Below are 26,800 nucleotides of genomic sequence, written 5' to 3' on the forward strand. Positions count from 1 at the left end.
ATGATGAGTGAACCTGCAAAAAATCTAAATGCATTTGGTAGAATAACTAGTCTAATGACGTGCACATGTAAATTAGCATATTATAACAGCGTGTTTACACAAAACGATGAAAACAAGACTTTTTCTCAATCCACCAAAAATAACAAAACAATATCCCATGTCAGTTAATAAGCATTTTATTTAACTCAGTGTCAGAGTTCATCAAACAATCTTTGCACCCAGTTGAGAATAAATTGTAACGCATTAAACGGTGAATATAATGACTTGTTGTTGCTGTTGCTCCAGACAGAGGAGAGTTCTGGGTGACCTGTTGACAAACAAAAACAAGGGGTACTTGTGGTATAATGAGGATATACTTCAGGTATTGGTGGAATCACACTGTTATTATGTCAAGTTGCATTATGCAGTTAAGTCGTGCACATGCACACCGTTATAAAAGACTTGTGAATTATAGTAATGTATTCTTCATACAGTGAATGTTGTATTTTGCTATAAATCTATATTCATTTCTAAAATTTTAATTATTTTGTGGTTTGATTTATTTGAACGCATAAGGCCTGATTTACTAAATGGAAAATGTTAAATTAGTTGGACACATAAATACATGACACAGATGCTTGCACAGATGACAACAGGACAAAAAGTTGTGGACGACGCCCCTTTTGCTCTCGTAGGCTGTGTTGTGGGAGAGCTGAGCTCACAGCAAGCTGAAAATGACATTTTAGAAGAAGTGAATCAACATATTTTTGAATTTTTTGACTTGGTGGTGCATAAAACAACACAAGGAATTATATGTTGCCAAGAAATATTCAGGAAATATTCCATGTATTCATCTATTGCTCAGAAAGCTGGACTAATACATGCAAAACATATATAGATCCATTCATCAAATTACAAAGGAACGCATTAAAGGTCCAGTATTATGTTATTTTTCACCCATCTCTATTCAATTCAATTCAACTTTATTTGTATAGCGCAAATTACAATAAAAGTCATCCCAAAGTGCTTATCAAAATATAATATTCATAATAAGACGGAAAAAAAAACAAGATCCACTTGAACAAGTTTTTAGCGACAGCGGGAAGAAACAACTTCCTTTTAACAGGAAGAAATCTCTGTTAGAACCAGGTTAAGAGGTGGCAGCCATTTGCGTCGACTGGTTGGGGTTAGTGGACAGAAGGACCAACAGAACAGGATGGAGAGACAGAACATCAGAGTGTCCTAGACTAGTTGAGCCGTGAACCACAGATCAGGAACTGCCATCATCAGCTGAAACAGAGAATAGAGAGATGGGCGAGGAGAAGGCACTGACTGCAGAAAAACATGATACAGGAATACAGTGGAATGAGACTAAATATGGGGTGGACATCAGTATAAATGATGTGTAAGCAGTGTGAGCAATGTGATGGGTATACAACTAGGTTCAGAAGTGGGGGGTTGGCTACCAACCGCCACAACTCTGTCTGACTGGACTTCACCCATTGCAGCCCATTAGAGCTATGTGTAGATGGTGGATTGTGTTAATCTTAGTTTTTAGTTCCTATTTTTTAGGTTTAGGGCTTTGTTCCTAGTGGTTAGGTTAACGCTATTATACAGTATGCGCTTTAGCAAATACGTAGGTTTTGAATTTAGCCTTAAAGGTGGAGAGAGTAGCAGCCTCCCGTACTAAGACTGGGAGCTGGTTCCAAAGACGAGGAACCTGGTAGCTGTTCTACTTCTAGACACTTTAGGAACTTCCAGAAGACCAGCAGACTGAGAACGGAATGTTCTGCCCAGAAAATAGGGCGCTAACACGTCTATGAACCCCAACAACATACTATTTGAGGTTCATTTTCCCAAAGTCGCCTGTTTCCTGAGTTTTAGCCCTCTGAAAAGTCACTTTCACACTTTCTAAAAACAGGCTGTTTTGGGGCCTTCATGTATATGCTTGAGTGGGCGTGTCTGTAGAGGCTGATGATCACCAGAGGGTTTTTCTTTTGCTATTCACACCCTCTTGTTATTGTTTTCAGTCAAAAAAACTACACATTACAGTAAAACACATGGATATATAAGTGGCTATTGTGATTGTGAGTTCAACAAACACTGCTTCAGTGTGTGTGTGTGTGTGTGTGTGTGTGTGTGTGTCTGCGTGTGTGGCGGCAGCAGCAAAGTCAGTCATCTGTTCCAAACACTCAAGCTGCTAAGTCACTTTCTTCTCCTCCTCACCTCTCCTAACCACATGAATAGTCCATTTCAGATAATAATAATTTCTTTTGTCCAACTGCTGCGTTGCATTGGGTCACAAATACTTCAAATCATAACAAAGGCGATACGAGGCAATATGACGCTACTAAAAATGGAACCGCTCCCTGGGCGCTACACCGTGGCTGCCCACTGCTTCTCAGGGAGGGGTTAAATGCAGAGAGAACACATTTTGTGTATGTAGTTTTACATGACAATAAAGTGTATATTTTATTGGCCACTTTTTATGGCCATACCAGCCTGTCATTGCCCGATCCCGTTAGATCTTGGAAGCTAAGCAGGTCTGGGCCTGGTTAGTAGTTGGATGGGAGACCACTGAGAATTCCAGGTGCCACAGTGGGGTGGCAGTCGCTGCAGTGGTATCTGTCATTGTGTCCTTGGGCAAGGCACTTCACCTACATTGCCTAGTATGAACGTAGTGTGTGAGTGAGTGTTGGTGGTGGTCGGAGGGGCCGATGGCGCACTATGGCAGCCTCGCTTCCGTCAGTCTGCCCCAGGGCAGCTGTGGCTACAACAGTAGTTTGCCACCACTAAGTGTGGAGTGAAAGAATAATGCCTAAATTCTGTAAAGCGTCTTTGAGTGTCTATGATAAAGCGCTATATAAAATTGATGCATTATTATTATTATTATATTCTATATTGTATGTTTTACCTGTGAGGTAGTTTCAGAGGGAGGAGTGAGGATTGTCAGGAGGAGAAGTTTCTGCGTTGTGATGTCACAATGCGAGAAAAATCCAACTGGCCCATTTGGAGCTGACTTTTTACAAAATGTGGAATAACAAAGGAGGGAGGAAACAACTTTTTGATTTGGATGAAAACTATTCAGGATATATTAATTCTGATTTATAACTTTGTCCTGATGGTGGCGCTAGAGAACAGGTCAAGGTTTCAATATCAAGGGCTTATTTTTGTATTCAACAAATACTTAATGTTGTTCGATTGCTTATTAATATATGCAAAACAAACATTGTATAAGAACCATTTCATCTAAAACTGGAGCTTCCTTTTCAACAGATAAACAAAGTGTCTGACACAAAAACTTGGTCAACAATTTTCTGAAAAACATTTTCTGGGAGCAAATATCCCTGGGGTCAGATTGACCCCATAGGGTAAAATGTGTAATATTTGAGGATAATAGGATGGATAAAAAATAATAAAATAAATAAAATGGCTTTCAGAAATTACATTCACAGGGTTTTTTTTTTTTTTTTCCGTCTCCCAGTTTCGCACTATAACCCTTGCCAATTTATTAAAGTTATTTGAAACAAGGCTCTGAACTGTGCAGTGACTGCCTGTTTCATCAGCCTGGATCTTTCATTATCCCTTTGTGAGCGGCAGGAGGCTGAGCAAGAGGTGAAAAAGCAAAGATATATCAGATTTGAGACGGTCAGCCGTGTGTTTTAACTGGAGCGTCTTTTTTCTGACTGTAAGGAACATGAGGATCAAAGCAGGAGACGCTCTGAGACATAAATGAGTATCGACTGCGCAGAGAAGCTCGGGCTGGGCTGGGTTTTTATCTTAACAATCAGTCTTTGTGACATTGAAAAACTTCTGCAGCAGAAACAGAAATCCCAGGTTTGAGCCAGAAAACACCAACTTTATTACCAGAAAAGATCATTTCTGCTTTTTGTTATTGTCATATATCTTCAAGCTGAGTTCCTGAGAGAAGAATTAGCCTGAAGAATAAATGAGGGGGATTATCTTTACATTACATGGTACCATAGGCGGAGTTTGAGATTCTTGCCAGGAGGGGCAAAAAAAATATTAAAAAAAAAGATATAGAACGTCTTGAAATTGACGCTAACCACGATGTGTGTAGTATAAAGAATAATTCAAAACGATTAGTAACATAATTGATCATGTTGATTACAAAAAATTGTGTTGACGCCTTTTTTTATATTGTAAATACTGCTTCATTTTTGCAACAGTAGCGTACATGAACTGCTGCAATCCAAAATGCAGTTTGAAATGTTCAGCATCCTCATGTAATTTAAACAATGAGAGAGTAAAGTTGCTCAAATTGAGCAGTTTTACTATTTATGATGTTCTACATGATAAATCATACAACACTGGATACATGTGAAATGAGATGGATGATGAGAGAGGATTAAAAAGCATTTAAAAGTCCAACAACATTGATTATGGCATTAAAAGTCTCTACCAACGTTACTCCGCCTTCGCTGAATGCTTGCACACTCCCGTGGCGGCCGGTGGATGCCAATTTAGTCAGGGAGGGGGGAGTAGATTGGAACAACAACCGCTCAATCCACCGCTTTGAATCCAGACAAGAGCGCACTGAGTGCGGGGTTTGCTCGTTCTTTGTTTCAGCCTCTTGTTTTCTCGGCGCATCACTACGAACAACAGGCTTATGAGTCTACGGCGCACCCGCCGTATACGCCATGTTGTAAACAAAGCTCTGAGCTGCTACGGGAAGCAGGAGGGTCAAATATCATCACGCTGCTTGACTCCTTTAAAACTGTTTTACTTAACTTTTATTTTGTGAACCTTTGAATTTTATATCGCCATTTTTTTTCTTACTCAATTTTTTGTCACTTATAATATTTATACATTATGTAAATTATATGAACAATTTGGAAAGCTGTAATCTGAATCAGAACCAGAAAGAGCAGCATATATATATATATATATATATGTTGCTGTGTATATATATATATATATATATATATATACACACACTGTATATAAGCCTGTATATAAGCCTTTTGGAGGACCTTGACACATTCTGGGTTTTCTTTTTGTTTGTTTGTTTTTTTGTTCTGAGGTTATAATCTTGTTACATTATTGAACAGTTGTAACATCTGGAGTTTTATTTTAAAAAAAAATATTAAATTTTGGTTTCAGCACTTTTGTTACATTATTGACCAGTTATTACATCTAGAGATCTACAGACTGCCTTTAAGTGTATAATAAGGCATTCATAAGAATAAGGCATTAATAAGTACTGAATGTTGACTAATTAGGAGCCAATATGTTACTAATGCTAATAAGCAACTAATGGTTAATAGGTGTTCTGTAAACTAAAGTGTTACCATTTTGGGGGTTTTGTTACATATCACGCTCTACCTCTTCTGTGTGCAGGCCAGGCTGGGGATGAGCTCCATCATCCTCTAACTATTATTATACTAGTGTTATTTGTGTGTGAGAACAAAGGAAGAATGCAAGAGTCAACAGTATGAAGGTCTGACAGTTTTCAGCTGATTGGAAAGCAATCAACGGCTGCCAAATGAGCAGAAAGATTCCGATAGAGAATAACATGCCACGCATCCATTTTTGTTTAATATTCAATGTGAGAGTTTCTATCTTTTAAAGCGTCCGTCCTTGACGCACAACATAGATCACAAATAATTACACTTTTAGCATTGAAAGTGACAAAAAAAAATATCAAATGAAATGAAGCTATACTAGGAATTGAAATCACATTTGCTTGCATTTGACAGATTTGCCTTGATTATCATCTGGCTCTGGTTGGATGTTTCATTCATTTGGTGTTGGCTGTATATTCTGAGCCAATGTTGGATCACTTGTGCTCTCTGGTGGAGAAGTGAAGAGACAACCAGAGTCCTGCGTGTGTGCGTGTGTGTGTTTTGTAGATTATTGAGCCTTACAATTATATTTGTTGCTATTTTATAGGTCAGACTTGGTTGATGCTATCATGTGACCCAACAGTGTGTCTTGAATACTTCCAGTATTTATTTTTATCCCATTCCCCGTCGTTGCATGGCTTCTCTAAGTGCCTCCATACATCTCCCACTCTTGGGACCCATGTAGACCCACATAGTGTGTGTGTGTGTGTGTGTGTGTGTGTGCGTGTGTGTGTGTGTGTGTGTGTGTGTGTGTGTGTGTGTGTGTGTGTGTGTGTGTGTGTGTGTGTGTGTGTGTGTGTGTGTGTGTGTGTGTGTGTGTGTGTGTGTGTGGTGAGCCACTGGGATCTGTGTTTCTTAGTTGCCATGTGCTGTGCTTTGTAAAGCTCTGACCCACAAAATATGGCAACTATCAATTATTCAATCCCGTATTCAAGCCTGGTGTGGATGTGGAACCTCATATTCTGTGTTAAGGTAATAATAACAAGGCATGGCTAAACTATTATGGGGTGCCGATTGTAAGGTTGCGCATGCTAAAATAAACAGCAACTTTTATGCAACATTTAGCAACAAACCAAGTTTTTTTTTTTTTTTTTTCGGCCAGATTTACAGCAATACTTGAGAAAATTGTGGTATTTTTTTTCTCGTAAAAATATAATGTCAATGTTAAATTTAAATGTTAGAAATAAATATAAATAAATGCGCCTGAATGAGTTTTTATTTTTGTACTTCCGTTGAATTTGCATATTTGCTAAATATTTAGTTTCACTCGTAACATTTAGATTTAACATATAGATTTAGATTCAACATTTATATTTCGATTTAACATTTAGATTTAGATTCAACATATAGATTTAGATTCAACATTTAGATTTAGATTTAACATTTAGATTTAGATTCAACATATAGATTTAGATTTCATATTTAACATTAAGATTTAGGCAAGGCAAGGCAAATGTATTTGTATCGCGCATTTCATACACAAGGCAACTCAATGTGCTTTACATGATCAAAAAGTGCAACAGAAAACTTTCAACAGCATAAAAAACAATAAGAACATTAAAATAGCAGCAAAAACATTTAAAATCATCAGTGAAAACATTTAAAATCATCAACAAACACATTACGCTAACTACTGACCAAATTTAGATTCAACATTTTTACAAGAACATACAGAAAATATCACAACTTTCACAAATATGGCTGTAAGTCTGGTTAAAAGTAACAAAAAAAATAAAAATGTTATTTTAGCATGTGCAACTTTCCAAATGCCACCGCACACATTATTTTATTTTTTTGTACACTTTATTATCTCACAAAGGAGAAATTCACTAACCATTCCTTGGGGAACAGTTGGCAGCCATTTTTGCAGCGCCTGCGGAGCTGTTCAGGGACTTGCTCAAAATTCCACATTTACAGGCCAGGCGAGGCTTGAACCAGGAACCTTCTGATTACAAGGCCAGCATCCTTAACCACTAAGCCACCACTAGCCTTGATGTCCAAGTTCTGTGCAGGAAACAAACAAAGTGACAATCGACATTTCATCTTTATGGAAAATCCACACGTGTGTGTTTTACATTTATACCAGTCGCGGTTGCTCTTTTACTTCAGGAATGAATTTGAAAATCAAGAATTTGTCCTGACTAAGCAGTTTGTGCACATTCAATACATTTGTTAGTTCAACAAACACCACCAAAAAGAAGAAAGTAAAATCCTGCACAAGTTTTATGGATCAAATGAGCACATGTTGATATTCTTTTTATATTCTTGGTCACTTTCTCACTTCAAATGTTTTCAGACTCAACAGAGATATTTAGCCTCAGTGTGATTCAGGTTTTTGTCGTTGTGGGTTTGAAATTCATCTTGGAAAACTTGGAACTAAACTTCAGTGGGATCATCCTAATCCTCCTAACCATACTTATAGTATATTGTAGACAGTATATACCCATGGAGGGCGTCATGTATAGTACGTTGATATGTGATTTCGAACACAGCCTCTGTCTCAGGTTTGAACAACTAGCACGGTAACTTGACTCTATTTTAACAGTTGCTCATCAGTTATGTCTAGTTTAATGCTTTATCAACTGAGTTCAGACTCCATGTTTGTTGTTCGTGAACATTGTTTGTCATCTTTCAACACAATGTTACGCAGTCAGCGGGCGTGTGCGTGCGTGTGCGTGTGTGTGTGCGTGTGCGTGTGTGCGCGCGTGACTGGGCTATTTCAACACTTGTGGTTTGCTGTATTGATATCTGCAAATGATTAGCAGGAAAGTAAAGAAAAGCAAACTTCACTTGTTTTGAAACTTACTGTTTATCATGCATCAACATAGGAATGAATGCATTAATCCCAGAAACGTCTTTTATTGCTGTGTATCTAATTTTTTGCCTCACTGTTTATATTTTTCACAATAACCTCTGATTAACGTAAGGACACTTTTTTCCCACAGTCTGATGTTGCAGATCGTCTGCCCCTTTCTCCCATGTTTCCTTCCCCTTTAAGCCGGCTCTGGTTTTTGGAGGCTGGCACACTCTTGTGTAAATTATTGCAAAATCCTTTTTTCCCCCCTTCTTTAAATCCTCTGTGCGTATATCAGCCTCCACTCTTTCTCTCATGATAGACAGTTTGGTTAGGGAAGAGAGAATGGACATGCTATTCAGGATCAGTATTTTTCTTTTGTGTCTGACTTTTGTAAAAAGTCAAGGTAAAATCTGAATAACGTATATACTGCATTGTAACTTTATAATATAGAAATGCGTGTTTTGTTGCTCCACAGATTGTACTCTCCAGGACTTTCTGAACAGCAATAAGTTTGACAAAGCGTTTGAAACGGCTAATATGAAGGAAAGATACGCTAACGAACACGAGGTAATAGTTCCGTGTCAGATTGGATACAACGGCTACTTCAAGCTGATCTGTAAAGATGGCACCTGGGATTCCATAGGCGATAAATGTCAAGGTCAGTCACTCCAACAAAAAATGTATGCTCGAATAAGCATGTCAGATATGATTAGATGAGGGTATTATCTCGGCCAGTCTAGGGTTCCATACAACTCTGATGTTTGACATGAACATTGAAGAACAGTCATGTGGAGACAGGGTCATCTATAAAGGGGAAAGATTTAAGGGGTCCATCCATGAAGTCAGGAAAATGATGGTCCATTATTTTATGAATTTTTGATAACCACATTTATTTATTGATCTGAATATTATCCACTGTTAGCCAGGGCGTCTATTATTATTTGCTCCATAGTATATAGTCATATTAAAGATGTAAATCCTTGTTTTATTCAGAAATAAAATGGATTAAAAGTGAAAAAGTGGTGAAATGGCATTTTAAAAACCACAAAAATTGGTAAAAAACTTGCAACTTGTGAGTAATGATAATGTTCTGGAAATGTAGGGAAAATGTGTTAAACTGGCAAATAAAGGGCATTTCAAGTCATGAATATGGTTAAATTGGCAAAAAAATAAGCATGAAATATGGTGAAAAGAGGTTAAAAGTGACAATAATGGGTCAAAATATGTGAGATTAGGTGGTGAAAGTAGCGGAAGAAGTTTATAAGAACCAAAAATGTCTTGAAAGTGGAAAAAATGTGCAGAAAAGGCTTGAAATTTGATGGAGAAGTGACAGAAATTGGAGTAATAGAGCAAAAATGCATTCAAAGGAGCAAAAATATGTCAATATTGGCTTAAAAGTGGCAGAAAAAGCGAGAAACAAACAGTTTAAATTGGCAAATAATGGGATTGACAAATCGTGAATGTGGTTAAATTGGCAAAAATAAGCATGAAACATGGTGAAAAGAGGTTAAAAGTGACAATAATGGGTCAACATATGTGAGATTAGGAGGTGAAAGTAGCAGAAGAAGTTTATAAGTGCCAAAAATGTCTTGAATTTTCAGAAAAGGCATTGAAATTTGATGGAAAAGTGGCAGAAATGGAAACTCTAAATCTTGTCAATGTCATTTGTATTTGTATATTTGTATGAACTATTAATGTCACGTTATGAACTGTATGTGTGAACCGTGGGACTTGGTGGCAATATAGTTTTCCCCTCAGGGATTAATAATAGAGTTTCTTTAACCTAGTCAATGGTCGGGGCCAGGCAACTTTAGGCAAAATTAGGCAATTCTGAGCAACAAGCAATGTGTAATAAAATGAAGAAAAAAAAACTCACAATTTCTGGCACATGTCAATAGAAATAGCAATTGAAAATGTCACCTGTAGCTTCATTAACTGACTACGCCAGTCACCTGTATGCAAGACAGCAGCTGTAAGCGTTTAAAGGCAGACTTCAAACGTCTGTCAAAAATGTAGTTAAGGCGGAAATCCAAAAATACGCAAATGTATTGGCTCCATAAGTGAAAAACTGATGTTTGAAAATGCCATTTTTGCATTGACTCTAATTGTTCTCATGAGAGTGAAATTCAAAATGCTGTAAAAATCTGATATTTTCAAAAACATCATCTTGATCACGTGTCAAATACCAAATAATTCAGTTGTAAATTGTTGTTGAAAGAACTACATTTTTTTCCAAAATCCTGCAATTTTTCTCAAATTATTCCACAAAATTTCCCCAAATTGAATAGAAATTGGTCAAAAAATAAATTAATTAAAGGACATTTAAGTATCTGTGGCTTATTTTTTAGATATTATTGATGGCTTTTATACTTGCAGTGCAAACTTGGACACATTAATGTTGAAATTGTTTGTTTTCCCGCCTAAAACCTACGGCCTACTTGTGATCGAACTCGTTCGTATTTGGCCCCGGAACTAAAATGAGTTTGACACCCCTGATCGAGATTGACTCTAAAATTCTGTACATTAGGGTGGTTTACAATATAATGGTATAAAAAAAAGTTTTAGAAATTTTTCCAGATGCTTTGTGTTCTTTCTTACCAGAGGAAATGTTCTGGTGTCTTCCTTTGTGTATTGTTTCAGATACAGAATGTTTTTTTCCAGCTTATGCTGAAATGCATTGTGCACCTAGTTATATCACTGTCCTGAATTCACGCTGTTTTGTTTCTACATTTCTAGTAAGGTCATGTGGTCACCCCGGGCAAGCCGAGTTCGCTGACTTTCATCTCGAGAAGGGAAAAGATTTTGTTTTTTCGTCTAAAGTTATCTACACCTGCCACAAAGGGTATGACATTGCTTGTAATGTTGTTTAATTTAACATCTGTTTAGAATAGAATAGAATAGAATAGAATAGAATAGAATAGAATAGAAGAGAAGAGAAAAGAAAAAACAGAAGTGTCAAAAGTGCCAGTCTTTAGTACTCAAGTAAAACTATAAATACTTGAATAACAAATTACTCTGTTAAAAGTAAAAATACTGAAGTTGCTCCCTTGCTTGATTAAAAGTAAATAGTACATGCTACTTAATGTACTAAAGTAAAACGTAAAACAAATGTCCCTTGAATAATAAGACATGCAGGATTATTAAACCAGTAAATTCTATATATATTAGGGCGACCGTGGCTCAGGTGGTAGTGGGTCGTCTTCTGATCGAGAGGTTGGGGGTTCGATCCCAGTACCTGACTATGTGTCGAAGTGTCCTTGGGCAAGACACTGAACCCTAAGTTGCCCCCAGTGGTCGACTAGCGCCTTGCATGGCAGTCCTGTCCCACTGGTGTGTGAATGTGAAAGTGATTGAGTGAATGAGCTGATATGTAAAGCGCTTTGAGACTGCATCAGTGTGGGGATAAAGCGCTATATGAATCAAGTCCATTTATATATTTAATTTTTTAATCTTTTTTGCATCTTTTTACATCGTGACGTCATTTTTGTAGGTCTTAAAAGTAACAAACTAATTTTTAAAACATAAAGAGTAGAACACAGAAATATTTGTTGAGAAAAATAAGGAGTAAAAGTAAAAAGTTACCAAAAAAAATACTCAAGTAAAGTACAGATGTCAGAAAAACTACTTGAGTACAGTACTTAAGTACTTTGTTACTTGTCACTTCTGGAAAAACCGTTTATTGCTCCCCAGGGAAATTCGCTTTAGCAGCAACATAATTAAAACAATCAGACAGTAGGAAACAGAAAATAAATAAATTATTACTGGTGCAAAAAGTGAGAACATGAATTAGAAGGAAAAAAACACAACAATGCACAAATGATGTATTTTGTGTGTATTGTGCACTTTTACTTCTGGTATCTTGTGTTTTGTTGCTAAAAAAGTAAAACAAATGTCCCTTCAATAATAATTCCATATTTTTTATTTTTTCAAGAACTTGTAGAATACTGGTACATGGAAACAAGTTAAATATGTTACTTTTGAACACCTGGGGGAATTTAGCACTCATAAACAACACTTGTAAGTAAAATCTGTCAAGAAAAAAAATTTGCAAACACTCAGTAAAACCCAGAGCAGCTTTGAGTTTAACATTTTGAAGAACTTGTAGAAAACTGGTACATGAAAATAAATTAAATCTGTTGCCTTTTATGAACACCTGGAGAATTTAGTTCTCACAATCATGAAAATGTGTGCACTTTTACTTCTGGTATCTTGTGTTTTGTTTGTTTTTCTTATTCCTACACCAAATTGAAATTTTTCGATCACACAGCTACCATATGGCAAGTTACAGAAATGACCGGCGTTGCATGGACGAAGGCTGGGATGGTACAGTTCCCATTTGTGAACGTAAGAACTAAGATATAATATTTTTTCAATATGTTGTCAAACTTCAATGTTTTTTATGCATCAAAGTTCTCTGTCATCACTCCTTTTATTAAAGCAACATATTGTCCGGTCATTAACGTGGACCAAAGCTTGAGAGTGGATGGAAATATGGAGGAAGCCACTTATGGCACTGTGATCCAATTTAAATGCCATTCTCCTGACCAAGCACTATACGGGGCTTCAGAAATATACTGTGAGGAAAATGGAGAGTGGAAAGGAGATGGATGGGAGGGCCAGCCACCAAAGTGTGACGGTAAATTAAGATTTTTACATTTAGAAAGTCAGCATAGAACTTTGTTCCTTAAAGAAACATCTTAGTTATATAAACATCACCAAAAACGCTGGAGATCATATCTGCAGCTCAACCACTTGTCCACTTGGAAGCAGGATCCTCAATGCCATTAAATATACGACGTATCTATAGTTCCGGAGCCGGACCTCAGACAAACCTGACTATAATGTCGGCACTTCCTGTGTGCATGCACAGTTCCGTCACCACCGAACCTTTTCTACATAATCATAATGTGGCTGTGTTACCACCGTGTTAGGACGATTACTTACACAACAGTCTAGAACAGTGGTTCTCAACCTTTTCAGCCCGCGACCCCCATAATAAAGGTTCCAGAAACCGGGGACCCACACTGTACTTGAAGGTGGTTGAACACAGACATGAACATTGAAGAACAGTCATGTGGAGACAGGGCCATCTATAAGGGGGAATAAAGGGGAGAACTTTTTGGGGCCCATTATTAAAGTCAATAAAATGATGGTCATTTTTCTATGAATCTGTGATAAACACATGTATTTATTGATCTGAATATTATCCACTGTTATCCAGGAAGTTTAGTATTATTTGTGCCATAGTATATAATCATCTTAAAGATGTAAATCCCTGTTTTAATATTTTTTTTAAATGGGTTAAAAGTGACCAAAAATGGTGGAAAAGGTGGTGAAATGGGAATTTAAAAACCACAGAAATTGGTTAAAAGTTGCAAATTGTGGGTAATGTACCAGAAATGTAGTAAAATTTTGGTGAACTGGCCAATAATGGGCATTACAAGTGGTGAATGTGGTTAAATTGGCAAAAAAAAGATTCAAAGTGAATTTATTGGTAAATTAGGTTAGATTAGATGGATGCCATTTAAAGTCACCAAAATAAGGCACTATATAAATCCAATGCATTATTATTATTATTATTATTATTATTATTATTATTATTATTATTATTATTATTATTATTATTGATGTTAATATTATTATTAATATTAATATAATTTGTATTATTATTATTATTATTATTATTATTATTATTATTATTATTATTATTATTATTATTATTATTATTATTGATGTTAATATTAATATTATTATTATTATTATTCCTCTGCTCTGTGTGTAATTTACCTCATGTACAGATGAATGCCTATGTTGCAAAAACCACATCAAAATGCATCACAGGAAGCTTTTGTAACTGCATGAAGTTGTTTAAGAAAGTTTGGTCCACAATCAAACGTGTTATTAAAGCAAAACAAATGAAGAAGTGAAAACTTACGTAGCGGTGCTAAAAAGGACACATACTCCCAGACATTTAGGCAGTCAATTAACTATTTTAATGATTTTTATACTTACCTGTATCATGTGATAAAAGCTGCATCTCTTGATATAAACATGCTTGTGTGTCTTCCACAGTCATAAAGTGCACCCACCAGGGTCTGATTGAAAATGGTTTTATAGAAAACAATGTTCCAGAATACTACAAAGACCAAACCCTTCATTACAAGTGCCACCATGGATTTCAACCACGAAGAATGTCATCAGTTTGTTCTGTACAAGGAGTAAGAGCTGCTTGGAGCATCATGCCTGTGTGTGAAGGTACGTATGAACTTTGAATATTCAGAGTAAATTCCACGAATCACAGTGAAACACTGCCAATGTTTTTGCTCTCCAACATTAATCTCATTGTCATTGATTTTGCTCCAGCTGTGAGGTGTAACCTCAAGTACAAACCCATTGGAACTTCAATTGACACAAACAAAAATGTGTTTTCACCTGGTGAGAAAGTGACAATTAATTGTGAAGAGAAATACAAGATTGGGATCAATGAAGGCACCTCAGCAACGATTGTATGTATGGAGAACGGGGACTGGAGTATCCCACCTCAATGCACTGGTAATTAATTACATTTATTGAAGAAAATACATGTGAGGAGGCTCTATGCTACCCCCTCAGAGTCAGTATAACCCCTCATCGTCAGAATACGCCCTCAGAGTCAGTATAACCCCTTAAGGTGCGTTCACACCAAACGCGACCGCAGCGCTGCAGTAGCTTCCATCTCCCCCGACGTGTCACTTACACATTGTTGTGTTTTCTGGTCACTCCATCACTTTATCACTACAGTGACGCGGTCACCAGGGAACTCTCTCTCTCTCTCTCTCTCTCTCTCTGTGTGTGTGTGTGTGTGTGTGTGTGTGTGTGTGTGTGTGGTGTGTGTGTGTGTGTGTGTGTGTGTGTGTGTGTGTGTGTGTGTGTGTGTGTGTGTGTGTGTGTGTGTGTGTGTGTGTGTGTGTGTGTGTGTGTGTGTGTGTGCGTGTGCGTGTGTGTTGAGCCGGTGACAGGGTAGAGAGAAAGAGAGAGAGGGTTGATCACTTCTTTTCCTTCTTGCTCTGTGGTTATGGTTTAAATGATCAACTTATGGAGATATTAAAGGATGAGTTCACTCAGAATGTGTTATGATCAGTAGTTACTGTGGTTATCAAGAAGTTAACCGCTTGAATTTTGCCCCGATAAATTGAGGAAGCCGTACAGCCTCGGCTGCAGCCGTCTGTACTGCAGCAGGAGGGAGCAGGGAGGGTCTGCAGCCTCCGCTCTACAGACAGTGAAGGACGAGAGATTTGTCGCTTTAAGTCGCCTAAAAAATTCATTTTTTTCAACTTTGAGCGACGAGGTTGAACACAACGTTGTCGCTCACATTACACATCACGTCACTTTAGGGGAGATAACTTGAGGTCATGTCATTAACATTGATTTTAATGTAATCGAGTTGCTTCAGTCACTTCAGTCACATTCAGTGCGAATGCACCTTTAGAGTCAGAATACCCCCTCAGAGTCAGTATAACCCCTCAGAGTCAGAATACCCCCTCAGAGTCAGAATACCTCCTCAGAGTCAGTATAACCCCTCAAAGTCAGAATACCCCCTCAAAGTCAGAATACCCCCTCAGAGTCAGTATTACCCTTTAGAGTCAGAATACCCCCTCAGAGTCAGTATAACCCCTCAAAGTCAGAATACCCCCTCAAAGTCAGAATACCCCCTCAGAGTCAGTATTACCCTTTAGAGTCAGAATACCCCCTCAGAGTCAATATAATCCTAGTTCAACAGAAATTAATAGAACAAAGTTTGCATAAAAAGTGAAATTAGTCAAATGTTTTTTGATACTTTACTTGCTAAAATCAGTTAAAAAATATGAATAGTTGGAGATTGAAAAATATATATAATAATAATAATAATAACTAGAAAATCACTCAGAGAGCGCAGACCTCCCCCAAGCAGCTCATTTCCACCCATATTGTGATTTCCACCCTATGTTGTAGTCCTACATTGATTTTATGTACACTATTAGATTCACTAATAATCAAAAACATATTTTTAGCATTTGAAATAACGTTTTTTTTTATCAATAGTCAAATAGTTATAATAGAATATTGCAATATTGATGACATCATCATCGAAACGTATTCTGAGAACCTATGACATCATCAACAAAAAGTTGTTTTCTTTTTTAAGCCATGTATAAAGTTTAACTACACTCGTTACAAAAGTTACTGGTTACCAGGTTAGGGATGGAGTCAGAAGACTTCATTGATGGTAGATTTTGGTGCCAATTCAAGCTTTAAGCAATAATAAACTATTTTAATAGAGGTTCATCCTATTGGATTGTTTATACAGAAGTTTCTCTGCTTTTGCCTCGAGGTGATTCCTTGACCATTGAAGGTCCTCACTCTTACATTTTTGTTCTTCAGAGGTCATCTGCACGAAACCACAGGACTGGCGCGTTTCTATGCAGTATTTCTCAAGTTCTAAAATGGATGAAACTGTGAGCTACAGCTGTAAAACTGGCTACAAAACAAATGGTGTCACCCATGCCAAGTGCACAAGGGACGGATGGACACCGAAACCACTCTGTATTGGTACTGTACACTAGATCTTCAGTCTCTTCCATAATGTGCTTTAATTCCACAAATTAAGAACTCTAAGCGTCAGAGAAGTGACCTTATTCTCCTCTTTTTTTTTTCTGCAAAAACTGAGAAGTAAATGGTGATTTCTTCACAGTATTCAAATTTTTTGAATTCCTGTTTTTGTGGATTTTATGAGCTGGAAGCCCAAATTATGTAAAAACAAACAAATATATACTTGAAATCGTTTAAATTGTGGGTCCTGAATCTATAATCTATGGAAGTTTAACTTTTTGAATGGAATTATGGAAATTAAACAACTTTTTCATGATATCCTATTTTTTTTTTTGGAAAGGGTCTGTATGAACTGATATTTAATGATATTGAGATGAATATGAAGAAACTTGGTATTTTCAGAACATGGTGTAAATACGTCCATTTGTCGTATTTGTTACAGAAAAAAAACATTGTTCAGATCCTATTGTTACAAATGGATTTTTTCAACGCCCAAACCAGAAGATGGTGTTTTACTCCTGTGATGAAGGTTATAAGCTGTTCACCAAAGGCTGGTGGGCTTCTGCTGAATGCAAAGACGGAGAATGGTCAAAAATCCAAGAATGCATTGGTAAAAACATCTTAATCAGCATTTCCACGAGTGATAACGTTACGAGATTTTCAAATTCTTTATTGCATTTTAGTGTTAGCCTTTGTCTGATAGTGTTGTTCATCACGTGTCTCTCAGCTTCTCATAATATTGTTTTTTTTTCCATCATCCACTCAGAGAACACAACGTGTGGTGAACCTCCGGTGATTCCTCACGGTAAAGCGAACATTCGAAATATAAAAAACCAAGTCCAAGAACTGCAGATTACTTGCGAACGTGGATATTTAAGTGTAAATAAGCAAATATCTTGTGTTAACGGAGAATGGGTTTTAAATGAAGGTTCCCTCAACACCGTCTGTGAAGGTGAGTAAAGCCGTGGTTCATTTCACTGAATGAAACGTGTCCCTTTGTTAACTTACACAATCACTTTGTTTCTTTTTCTGCAGCTGATGCTGGTGCCTGTGGTCCTCCACCCAGAGTTGAAAATGCTTTTATTAAATCTCCCTATCAGAAAAAGTATGTGACAGACTCTACAGTGACTTATGAGTGCCGCCAAGATTACACACTTGAGGAAGACGCCACCATTAGATGCACAAATGGGGAATGGGAGACAAAGGCCATTAGATGTATACGTAAGTACAGAAGAAAGCAACTGTTGCTTGTTGGTTTAAAGGCTAATTTAATAATTAGTTTTCTGCAAAACGTAAAATAAAGATTAGCATAATTGTTGTACACCCAGCAGGGGCGTAACACCACATTTTGGGCCCTGGGTACAAACCATCTTGTTGGGCCCCTATTGTTACAAGTTATGTCCCTTTTTTTTTTTTTTTTTTTTGGCCTGGAAACTCTGCTAATATTTTCTAGTTTTATTTTTTTCACATTAACCCAGAAGTTCCCAACACTTTTTTTGAGTCTTGACCCGATTTTAATATCACAAATGTTCAGCAACCCCAGAGAGATTTTGCTTTTTCTACAATTAGTTTTTTAACGTGTTTATTAAAGTGTGTTACAAATACAGGGGAGCCAGGATGAGTAAAAAAGTTATATAGATATTTTTATATTTGAGAAAGTTTAAGTATAGGATACAGTTATTTGATATTAGTGTGTGATGTGTACTTGAAAAATAAAAATAATTTAAAAAAAATTAAAAATACAATTTTAATCCTTTTTTACAATTACTAGACATTAAAAGCAACCATTATTTTATTGCAGGTGACCCCACATGGGATCCTGACCCTAAGGTTGAAAAAAACTACAATAACTTAATGACTACATATCCATTGCTTGTTTTTTATAAATCTGTTCCATGATATTTTAGTTATTATTTAATATTGTGTTTGTGACATATTTCTGTTACAATTTGGGGGTGGCAGGTAATTTTTTTATTTTATTTGTTTTTTTTGGGGGGGGTTGGGGGTATAACTAATACACACATACAATGTAAACGTGTGCAAAGGTTAATAAAAGATAAAGATAGAATAATTAGAATCATGGGGACACTCTGGCCACCTATTTAAGACAAAAAAATTTTTATATATAATTTAATTTCAATTAAAATTTGACATGCAAAAAGAATGTTCCAGCATTTAAATGTGCAGGACTATATACTGTACATTTAAAATATAATAACATATTGCCTAAAAAAAAGATGTGTGTTTAAAAGCTCACCTCTGAAGAATTGGGTAAGCAGCATATTTCCCTGATTTCACCTTCTCTCCCTCTCCTTTCTTTCTTTCTTTTTTGCATTTTTGGCCTGGTTTTCCTTTCTTGAGGTAAAACATGCTGCTGCTGTGTATCTGTGTGTAAAGCCGATTGAATACTATTAGATAATTGATATAAAATCAGAATCAGTTTTATTTGCCAGGTACAGTTTAGAACAATACAAGGAATTTGACTTGGTAGTTACAGCGAACGAATACACATCAACACACTGGAGCAGCTATTTGCGGTGCCCTCAAGCTCAGTTTCCTATACTAGTGAGGTCTTTGACTGCACTACTCTACTAGTAGAACACTGAAACATGTACTAGTAAACTAGTAGAGAGGAAAAATCCCTACATGTTAAATAGTAAGGTGCTAAATATCCACTAGTTAAAGGTGCAGTCCGCAGCACTCAGATCCCTCTCTCTCCCCCTCCCTCCCCGCTGCTCTCTTGCCCTGCCTCCAAACTTTCCAAAGTCCCTCCCTCAGAGGAGCTAACATGCTAGCATTAGTCCGACAGAAACATCACAGTAATATAACATGCTGTGTTAAAAGTGTTTTGGCTGCTCAGCATATAAACTTATTAAATTGTAGCTTAGCACTAGTTAACTAGTCGAAAACGAATGTGCACTCGTACCATGATTTGTCCACAACTAGTTTACTAGTGCCACACAAAGTCTTCCACTAGTTTACTACTGAGGCCAAAGACACTCATGCTAGTTTAACTAGTGGACATTGAGGCACTACTTTTACTTGTAAACTGTACGAGGCGTTACTAGTAAACTAGGACAGTAAAAGCTGTTCTCACTGTTCTTATTTCCGGTTTATTTCCAAGCGTGAATGTGCATCAGCGACATTTTACGTCACCATCAGCGTCACTTGACTTCACGTCTGCAGAACTGCACGGGCAATTTGCGCCCAGAACAGCAGTAGAAAATGTATCACACAACCTGTTCAAGACAATAGGTAGAAATGTGTGTGAGCTCATTCTCTTTGCTTTTGAGCACTTCATCAACTATTAGCATCAAAACACTTCAAATTAATGTTTATTTTTTTCACAAATCTTGCCCTATGCTCCGTTAATTTTATAAAGTAAAGTAATTAAAGTACCTTGTTCCTTTTGAAAATAAGTAATCAGTAATGTAACTTGGTCCGTTTGTCTTGATGATTTTATATGAATGTGAATAGGTGCAGGAGGAAAAAAATGTCCCGGTGTGACGAAATATAAAATACACATTCATCTCTTATGGGAAATCCATTTTGAAATATCATTATCATTGGTTGGCCTTCTTATTTAGATTGAGTCGCAGCCATGTAAACAAACAGCTGCTGTTTCACTGCCCTTAGCACTATGTCCTCATCCATCCAATGGCCACGTTTCAAAGTAGACTTTGTTCTTGATTACCAGCCACATCCACCTTCTGTTGACTGTGTTAATCAAACTGGGCAAATGTTGATGAGTTACCAGCAAACACTGACAACCTTGACAGTGTACAACCACCACTGTGTTATACATTCATTATAGATTCAAATGCTAAAGGCATTTAATATACATCACAGATCATCTATTTTGCTCGTCTCTTCCTCCATCCTTCGTAGGATTTAACGTCATCTGTCTATGAAGCTGTGTCGTCTCAGCTAAAAGACTAACACAGAGCCTGTTCTCCAGATGATCCTGTTCATCCAGTCAACCAGACAGGCTGACTAAGTTCCTGTTTGAAATCCTTCCTGTTTTTTTTTTACACAGTTTCAGGTCTTGTTCTGTTCTTTGTTCCTTAGTTTTGTTATTCATGTTCTGTTGTCTGTAGAAAACATTTGCTTGCTCAGTGAATTGTACGCTTCCACTCTTTGCTTTGCATTAAAGTGAGACTCTAAAAGTCTCATTCAACAATGGCAGCAGAATTCTTCTTGACCACTTTCTTCCAGTCAGCATTTCCATTTTTATTTTTTTCTAAAATGAGCTCTGTTATAAATTTTAAACCTACACAATTTCTTTTTCAGGTACAACTTCTAAGGTGAATGATGTGGGGCCTAATCCAACTACTACTTCACAAGTAACAGGTACAGCCTCATAGAAAGAAAAAGGAAACCAAATGATGCCTGAATTGTCTACTAAACTTCTAAAAAAAAAAAAAGAAATAAAGAAAAGAAAAAGAATGTGCCAACAATCCAAAAAATATACACTTACCTGCTTAATTTCAATCAACGGGTAGTATAAGCTCTGGAAGAACCCCATACGTGACTTGAGATGTTCAATATTACCTATTTTGTTTGTTGATATCCGATATGCCGATATTGTCCAACACTCAATTTCCGATATCAACCGATACTGACACTCCCCTCCCCCCGCCACCTAATTTTAGGTCACATTATGTATATATCCATGGAAATAACAGGTTAAGCCTACTTTTATGATTGATGCCCCACGGAATGTATTTTACAAATAAATAATATCGGTACAAAACAAGAATACTTATTCAACTTTAGTAATGGAAAGTCTCGTAATAGTTTTTAATATGTTGTCTTAAGTCGAAGCCTCAGTGGTCGATCAGACTAACTATATATTGTTGCTCTATATAATATTGTGCAACAAACACATCAAATAATACATTTGTTACATAGTACGTACATGTGGTGCAAGTCGATTAACATAGATAATGAGTTAGCGTTAGCTTAGCCCGTGAGCTAGTTAAACATTTACAAATCAGGGAACAACGATTACTATTATCGTGTAAAATGACTGAAACACATTGTAAAAACTGTCTACCAACTAAAAACACTTACGAATGTTGCGTTAGCACACAGATTGGAGCTATACGAACCATTTTTAGTAGATTCGACCAAGTTGCGGGAGTATGGTCCTGTACTTCTGGTTTTAACAGGAAATGACCCGTATTGAAAGGTCAGATCGGGAATCCCCAACAATATTCTTTCCCACCCCTAGTGAGAACTGTAAGACCATAAACAAAGTGAATTAAGTAACAAAAAGCTTGAAGCACAGTTTTTCAATAGCCTATGTGTTTAAAAACTGATATCAACGTCAACTGATTTTACATTTTATGGCAAATATCAGCCAGTAATTTTGCCCATCTCTTAACGTACCAATTCACACAGAATGGTTTGGATCAACACTGTGTTATGCAGCCCACACAGTGGCCAAATTGTAGAAACATCTAGAACAGGGGCCAGGTGCCCTCAAGTGACTAAAAATATATATTTTGTAACCATTTTTCTGCAACTACACCAAACTTGCCATATTTACACCTATTTTCATCACTTATTCTTCCCATATTTTTGCTCCTTTTAATGCATTTATGCTACATTCATCCAATTTCTTTGTCATGCCAATTATTTGTCACTTTAAACTAATTGTTCTAATATTGACACTTTGAATTCATTTTACCACTTTTTCTGTCAACTGTTAACCTATTTCTGTTGTTTTTATACCCCATTTCACCACCTTTTACACCATTTTTTGTCACTTTTAACCCATTTTATTCCTGATTAAAACAAGGATTTACATCTTTAAGATGACTATATGGAGCAAATAATGTTAATAAACTTCCTGGATAACAGTGGATATTATTCAGATAAATGAATGTGTTTATCACAGATTCATAGAACAATGGACCATCATTTTGATGACTTTATGGATGGGCCCCAAAAATCTCTCCCCTTTATCCCCACTTATAGATGGCCCTGTCTCCATAGGACTGTTCTTCAATGTTCAACTACCTTTAGGTACAGTGGGGGTCCCCGGTCTCTGGCACCTTTATTTTGGGGGTCGCAGGCTGAAAAAATTGAGAACCACTGGTTTAGAAAACAGCTGAGAGAGAAAGCTTTCCTCCTCTCAGTGACAGGACCTAACAACCTCTTAGATCAACCTAATAACTGCAGTCCAAGATGAAATGATACGTAATGAGCTTTGCATGGTGTCAACAGACTGTGATACAAACTTGCAACTTACACTTTTGGAAAAGATTCATAAAATGTACTTAGTCTGGAAAACTTTAAATGAACTATGGACGGCTACAGCTACTTTACACCTAACGACATAAAATGTGGTGTTAACGTACTTTCTCAAATCTAAACAAGAAATTAAAAGCACCATTTGTTCCAATTTTAATTAGAATGTGACAAAATTGTGTTGTGACATTTACAATGCACTTTATGAAACATATAACACCAGATACGGATCATTTGATTTGATTTGTTTATTTATTCAAGGGACAATGCATATTAAAAACAAGAGAACGCTAAAATAAAATAAAAAACACGTACCTGTAATTATGAAGGATTGTAGCCAAAGCAAATTTCCATCCTCTGTCCACCTACTGAACCAAAAACCAGCCACATTACCCACACACTACATTTAATTCAACACATCACCAACATCCAAGCACATTCTCATATACTGTTAAGTGTTGGTATCCAACTTTAAAATGACAAAATACTGCATACTCACACACAATATAAAAAAAATATCAATTTAAACATATAAAATACCAAATATAATTGCAGTTCCCAGCTTCTGTGCAAAGTGCAGTCACATGATTGTGCAACGTTTGTTATTGATCATAAATGTGACATTTAACAAGGTTTTTCTCTTCCCTTGTAGCTCTGGGTCCTTGTGGGAAACCACCAACTATTGATGATGGTATCATATTGGCTGGCATTAAAGAACAGTATAAAGAAAATGACAAGGTTAAATACGGGTGTCCGCTATATTACACTATAGAGGGTGAGCCGTACAAAACCTGCATCAATGGTGAATGGATCGGAGAAATAAGCTGTAACAGTAAGTAGGAGAACACTTGTTTTTTCACAGAGTATCTTCTCAAGTCAATTAATCATCATGGTACCATGACTGTTTATACTTTAAAGGCTTAGAGGAACTTTCTACCCTCTTACTTACTTACTTAATATTAATAACCATACAGCAGCTCCAAATGTATGGATCCACACATTTTTTCGGAAAATTGTAGTGAAACAATCCACATCTGATCCAAATGAAACTCAATGGGGTGATAAAGGAACCAAACTGACTAAAAGATCAGTCATTGGGAACCAGAATATGAGGTTTTGAAACTATTTACATAATCCTAATAAGAGACAAACAAAGAAATAAACATAGGCGAAAATATAAGTGATGAAAAACAACAACAGAAGAAGAACTAACCTTCACAGAACAGCTGTATACTGAGATTATATTTTACATAAACTAAAGCCTCATTACAAGATTAGATACAGAGATAATACATATACAAATACCTTGAAAATAAGACAAATGGTTTATTTTCTGAACATTTTTACCCTTGCAAATGCCTGTGACCCATAAAAAAAGGTCAGGGTCTCATCTCACGTCTACATTAGTGTTTCTGTGCTGCTCAAAGACACAAACCAACTTTCTTTAGGAAAGTTTTTAAATGTTTTAAGATTTAATGGCTCATAGTTTGGGTTTATCCAAATGTTTTCTGGTCAAAGACCAATTAGTCTGTCTGTGCTTTTGACCTAATGTAACTATATAAGACCTTTATGCACTGCTATTAATATTAATACAATAATACTCTGTCATTTCTTACAGAGCCCTGCACTGTGGACCGTGACGCCATGAACAGACAAAATATTGAATTCAAATATTCAAGACATGATAAGATGTACTCAGAACACAATGATGAGATAGAGTTTCGTTGTAAAAGAGGGATGAGAACAGACGGACAAGTGGCCATGAGACAGAGATGTGTTCATGGGGTGATAAATTTGCCGACTTGCAGCGAATAAACACTGACGTATTTACCTTGACACAAATACTGGAGCAAACAGTGTAATGAGGTCTGCTCAGTGCTGCATGAAGTCATTTTAATAAAGGCATAAAGACTGTAACCTGTTTGTACATATTCTATGAATAAAACTTGTGTGTGTCCAGGATGGTTTTTACATGTTACATTGAATAAGGGAATTCTCACACATAAGAAAAATAGATCACGACGTAGATGCCAAATGCTACTATAGGCTGATCGTTCTGTCATTCATCACAAAAAAATCACATAATTTGTCTTTCAGTTGAAGGTCATTAACTTGTGGATCCTAAAACCAACAGATATAATCTGATCATGAGTGAGAGGGCAAACAGAGACGACCTCCATTGGTTTGTTGATGTACGGACACTGACCTCCTGCCAGTAAAAGTGTTATTTCACTTTAGAAACCGGGAAAAGAATGTTAATGGTTACCATAAAACAACAACCTGGTGCAACCTGTGATAAAGGAAAGGGAAATATCTGTATTTAATCTTGTTTATTTGAATGAGAGTCTCAGAGGACAGAAAGTTTAATCATCAGGTTCTTGCCTGTCAGAGTGTACGACTGGGTTCTAGAACCCGAGTTCTCGTCGGTCCACTTTTGAGTGGCCGTGACATTTGTTTTCTTGGTAATCCATAGATTGTAATCTATTGTAATCCCTAGGGCCTGCAGCACAAGGCATTGACATGTAGGTAAAGGTAAATCAAAGGTAGAGAGCATTGAATTATGGATTTAAATTCTTCATATTTACAGAATTATTCCTCAATTGTGACATAAATTGCTCTATATGCAGTTTCTAGGTGTTTGTGATTGGTCTGATGCTGCAATCTCCACTCCTGGCACTGAAGTGAACGTGTTTATATCCTGCTTTGTAGGACAGCTGCTCTCTGACAGAGAATGTTTGGTTAAGTGAAGCCCGCTAACGGAGATAAATTCAGGATATATCCAGTTTTGTAGTGCAGGCCCGTGATGGTGTCTCGTCAGCCGTGTACCATATGTCACTGTTTTCTTTTTAACCTGTGTTTCTGTGTGGGGTGATGAGATTTGTGGTTTTTAACTATGTTTGTATGAAAAGCAATTTATAAATAGAAAATGAATGAAATGCAAAAAGATGTCAAAGGTGTGCTGAGGGTATTTTTTTCTCTAAACACTAAACAGCGCTACATTTCAAAGAGACACATCACGAATAATAATAATTTTGAGGGGGAAAAAATATTAATTAGATCAAAGGACATTGTGTTTGGATTAATTTATTTTATTTTATTTCTTTTGATTTGTTACGGTTAAAACTGTTCTTGTCTCAAAGATCATGGTCAAATAAAATGTATTGAATTAATAAATAAGTTGTATTAAAGTATTCAATATTTGGCAGGATTTACGCTTGACAGAAAATGTATTCATCTTCCATGACCTTATTCAATAATCATTCATAATATAAATGAGTGTAGATTATTTTAGATTACTAAAACCAAATGATAGTTTTGATTATTCAAAGTTCAAACTCACATAGAACAGGATTTGGACCAGATGAGTTATGAGTTGGTGATTTTAACTTTTAACTTATTACAAGATATGAATGTATTTAGACCCTTTGGATCAACTTTTAACAAATTTTAGGTGTTAAAAACATATAAATACAATTCTGGTGTCTTTTTTTTTTTTTTTTTTTTTACATTTAAGATGGTTGCATAGTCTTTTAAATATGACTGTATGAGGTTTAAACATGTAAATGACAGTGTTACCTCCAGGGTAGATTGGTTTATCTACTGTTTGAATGTGTACTCTGCGTTGTGGTCGCAGTAACCCCGGTTCGAATCCGGGTCACGGCACCTTTTAAAAGCACTGTTTAGACCAAACAACTTTATTGTTGCCACCAAATTTTGAAAATCAACGTTCCTCTGAAGCAGACGTGAGCAAATGTTATCACAGCAAGGGGCCAACAAAATGTATTTAGTCTATGATCTGAGGACCATGTCACGTATCAAAAGAAAATGTAAACAA

At 36.5% G+C, this 26,800-nt stretch overlaps 1 protein-coding gene and 1 pseudogene across 1 annotated transcript; both read left to right on the plus strand.

Annotated features, from left to right (window-relative positions):
• Positions 1 to 2,463: 2,463 nt before the first annotated feature.
• On the plus strand, positions 2,464 to 2,581 carry LOC114462734 (uncharacterized; annotated as a pseudogene).
• Positions 2,582 to 8,438: 5,857 nt separating this feature from the next.
• LOC114462285 (complement factor H-like) lies at positions 8,439 to 24,808 on the plus strand. The gene is made up of 14 exons (XM_028445004.1): positions 8,439 to 8,545; positions 8,618 to 8,800; positions 10,879 to 10,984; positions 12,410 to 12,486; positions 12,581 to 12,778; positions 14,215 to 14,397; positions 14,506 to 14,694; positions 16,543 to 16,710; positions 17,153 to 17,320; positions 17,477 to 17,662; positions 17,746 to 17,931; positions 21,001 to 21,060; positions 23,618 to 23,797; positions 24,584 to 24,808. The coding sequence occupies exons 1-14, from the start codon at positions 8,455 to 8,457 to the stop codon at positions 24,778 to 24,780; spliced, it is 2,172 nt and encodes a 723-aa protein (XP_028300805.1). The 5' UTR covers positions 8,439 to 8,454; the 3' UTR covers positions 24,781 to 24,808.
• The last annotated feature ends 1,992 nt before the right edge of the window (positions 24,809 to 26,800 follow it).

Source organism: Gouania willdenowi, chromosome 4, assembly GCF_900634775.1.
Source record: "Gouania willdenowi chromosome 4, fGouWil2.1, whole genome shotgun sequence".
NCBI classification, from domain to species: domain Eukaryota; kingdom Metazoa; phylum Chordata; class Actinopteri; order Blenniiformes; family Gobiesocidae; genus Gouania; species Gouania willdenowi.

Bases quoted from the DNA above. Each gene is read 5' to 3' on its own strand.
- LOC114462285 (XM_028445004.1), top strand. From the start codon at position 8,455: ATGATAGACAGTTTGGTTAGGGAAGAGAGAATGGACATGCTATTCAGG. The intron at 10,985-12,409 runs GTATGACATTGC...TCGATCACACAG, and splicing joins ATCTACACCTGCCACAAAGG to CTACCATATGGCAAGTTACA. The intron at 23,798-24,583 runs GTAAGTAGGAGA...CATTTCTTACAG, and splicing joins CGGAGAAATAAGCTGTAACA to AGCCCTGCACTGTGGACCGT.